The 3,773-nt window shown below is 40.0% G+C and overlaps 1 protein-coding gene across 1 annotated transcript in view; it reads right to left on the bottom strand.

The window, feature by feature from the left end:
• Positions 1–212: 212 nt before the first annotated feature.
• The window catches only part of LOC138041520 (DENN domain-containing protein 10-like), a 12,759-nt gene continuing 9,198 nt past the window's right edge, over positions 213–3,773 (bottom strand). The window contains exons 8-9 of the mRNA XM_068887263.1: positions 3,014–3,108; positions 213–597 (exon numbers count right to left, since the gene is read on the bottom strand). Coding sequence (XP_068743364.1) covers positions 427–597; positions 3,014–3,108 — 266 coding nt within the window. The 3' untranslated portion in view covers positions 213–426. The remainder of the gene's footprint in view (positions 598–3,013; positions 3,109–3,773) is intronic.

Here is a 3,773-nt window from a genome sequence, read left to right on the forward strand (position 1 = left end):
TAAAGTGGCGTCCTTCCATCAATGTCATGTGTGTATCCAACATTGTTAGAAGCGTTCTTCTAAGAATGTTACAACGTGTAGCAAGGTGACGGAAACCAACTGTGCCCGAAAGAGCGAAAGTGTCACGAAGGCAGTGAAACTACATTTTCCATTACAGTCAACCGAGGTGATAACTTTTTTCAGTGTTTTGAAAATGAATTAAAAAACTGATATGTTTCATATTCGGACTTTTATTATCTGTATAATAAACGGAAAACTCCGTGCCTGAGAGGGGATACGAATTTTATCTTCTCGACCTGACATGAGACCGTCAGCACTCCAAGATAAAATTCGTATCCCCGCCCGGTCATGTAATATCCTCTATTTATTCACAAGCTTAGAAAAGACGGTATCATATTTAGATAAACTAGGTGAGGGGGATTATTTTCACACCAAACCTTCGGCCGTTGCAAGATTAAACAAAAAGTTCTCCACAACAGCATTCAGTTTGCGCTGTTTGAGTGTTTCTAAAGTGATTTTGGCCTTGCCTCCGTCTTCTGTGGGGACTGCGAGCTTCTTAAGGTTGTTAATGAGATCCTTCGTTTTGACAGACAACTCCTGAAATGAAAACGAAACTGTGATTGACCTCACAGCCATTGAATGAACGACTTGTGATCTCGTCGTAATCGCTCTTTGCATAATTTATTAACCTATCCTCCACCCCGAATTTATCTGATCTACACAATTAGGACAATCGCATAACTTTTGGAGGGCATATAGTTTATTTGTGGCCCGTTGTCGTCAAAACCTAAAATTTTGTGATTTCACACGTGTCGTCGTCACGCAGAGAACCGGAAAAATATGAGCTACAATCCGTGCCGCACGTGCAGCACGATTATTTATGCTCTTTTAACCAATGATATCATTGTTTTCTGGCGTTTTCGATGACGTCGTCGTCGTAGATCTTAAGCTCCCTATTGACTAGACAGCAATGACCAGAAGCAGGTTGATAACCAGCGGTTTTCGTTAAAACAATGGTTTGCTGGGGGTACTCAGTCTCGCGGGCTCAGAAAACCTGGATGTGGTCATTGTAATATAAGGTTTTTCCAAACGTTCACTGCAGAGCTACAAACTGAGCAAGTGCAAACTCATCCACAAAAATTCGCGTCAATTCTGGCATTGAAATGGTATCATCAGGATCTCATTGGCCGAGCGAAGTTTTTTGACATCTCTGCAGCCAATCAGTATCAGGGCGGCAAATGTTTTTTCAGCCCGCAGATTTCCCGTTTGGCCCGCAAAAATGCCGCGCGTATTGATAATAGGGAGCTTACGAAACGAGGACGACGACGGCTACGAGGACTTCATTTAAAAATACAAATCCGCGTTATTCATATCACTACGAAACTATTTCATGTAGTTCCGCGTTAGAAATGTGTAGTAACTGTCGAGGAATTAAGCTGGTATGAGTGAGTTGGAAGCGTTGAGAGAGAACTGAAAATTCATCGTCATGTGCTAACGTCCTCCACAGAATCTTGAATTTGGTCATTTCACGTCGTCATTTAGGAGATGACGAAAAAAGAAATGTACCACAATGTAAAACGCACGTGCAGAGCAATTGTTTTTGCTCACTAAACCTATTGTTTTATAGCGTCGTCGTTGCCGTCGGCGTCGTCGTTTCGTAAGCTCCCTATTAATGCTAATTTGCTTTGAATTGACTATTATCGTTAATTTCCCAGGACTTGTGGGAACTGGTCATATTCGTTTGAAAAGGACAACCTAAGTGTATGTACATAGGACTCGAACCTGGGAATGTTGATTAACTTAATCCGTCAACTAACCGCTTGACCAACACACCGCTAGCTGCTCAAGGACAATATTTTAAACACTATATTAGTATCACCCAACTTGTGGACTAATACAAATGCTACATTTTGATTGGCTACGCTACTAGAGGACTATTAGTAATAGTCCTCGAGTAGCGAAAAGCGTGACGCTTTCTTTCAACTTGCATTTGATAACTTTATTATTGCTTATTCTGTCCGACTAGTTGGGTGATACTAAAACAATTAGACCCTTCGCCCTCAAGGGCCACGGGTCTAATTGTTAATTATCACTCGGCAACAAACAATATTAAACGCTGCGAAAGGTAGGTTACCAAACTTCATGAGAAAGCTAAACATTTTAAAAGCAAAGCGTACGCCCAATTAATCTAGTTTAGGCCTAATTACTCTTCAGCGATAATATTATATGGGAGACTTTTTTCTTTTTAGAGAGAGAGAGAGAGCGGTGTGAGCGGTGAATTAAAGCGGTTCCTATAGAGTTGAAACTCCAGGTCCAAATCCTATCCGCGGGTATCATTTTTATCATCCTTTTATTTTTTTTCTTGAAGGATTGTGGTACTTGTAGTCAAATGGCGCCATCATGCAAATGTCCTATTCCGCGTAAATTAACAAATGTGAATATCTGATAAATTCGGGGACTAGGAGGACATGTTGAATTTATACATCTCGTGAAGATGTGGCATATCAAGTCTATTCCCCACATTTCCCTTAGTCCATGGGATTTAAAAAAAAAGAAAAAACAGACTCTTCTTTTTATTTATACGTTCGTTCCTTTATTTTAATCGATTTCTTTATCTGTTTATTTATTTACTTATTTATGTTTTCGTCAAATCGAACCCTCTGCTGCATGCTTCACTCTAAGTCAACAAATTTCTTCTTGATTTCTAAGAATTTATTTTACGTTATTAAAAATACAGTACATTGCAATGAATTAGAGTACAACTAAAAAGGCAAAAGAACTAGGCACAAAAAATAACTACTCACTCCTTCTTTGAAGGAGAGAATTTGTTTGGAAAGAAGAAAGGAAACAGGCTTATTTTAAGGAGACGGTTTTGTGGAGTCTTTACAGCATTGCCCTCTCACATCAGCAAAGAAATCTTCAGTTTCACTCACAATGTCAAGGATATGTAAGACATGAAGACGCACATAGGCAAGAAACGGTGGCACAAAGTATGATATAAAATTTACGTTACCTTAACCAGTCTCTGATCAGAATATTCTTCGTTTTTCGCAGCCTCTACCATGAACATTGCGATGTCCTTATGAATTTTACCCATCTGGAATGTTTCTATTGAGAAGATAGAGAAAACGATACTTTCATTTGTATGATCGAGTGCTCAGCTGTCTGGCCTTTGAATGAAGGCGAGGCTGAATGCGAACTTGTTTTCGTCGCACCGCCCAAAAATTATGGTTTGCCGCATTAACCATAATGCATTTTTATTTGAACGCAAACTAGTCAGCATAAGAACGACATGATTTACGTGAGAAAACTAGCGAGGGCTTAACTCCAGGATCGGTCTTTGCTCGTTCTGACGTATCGACCCGCCCAAAGTTAACTATTTTAGCCTGAAGGCCAGTTTAACCGATAACAATAACACCCGCTTCAAAAACGCAGAACAGACATTGAGTTAAAAAACGTATCATAACAGGCCAACTTTTGAGCAAACTCTTGGAGAAAACGGATTTCGAGAAACTGCAACCCAAGTCACATTCCCTCTCGACCGGTGACGCGCAATTTTCGTGCGGCAGAACACAGGCTTCCCAAGCTGAAAATACGTGGTGTATGCGACAGTTTGTGTATATAGAGAATTGTATGGGAAAATCACCGATCGTAAAAAAATTGTGTAAATAACTATCTCATTTGAAATAAAGTTTTCCTACCTCAAATGTGTGACCAACTTGTCTCCTTTGCCGAGTTTTGAGCCATTCTGACGCCGTTTAGTGAAGTGATCC

This window comes from Montipora capricornis, chromosome 3 (genome assembly GCF_036669925.1).
Source record: "Montipora capricornis isolate CH-2021 chromosome 3, ASM3666992v2, whole genome shotgun sequence".
Lineage (NCBI taxonomy): Eukaryota > Metazoa > Cnidaria > Anthozoa > Scleractinia > Acroporidae > Montipora > Montipora capricornis.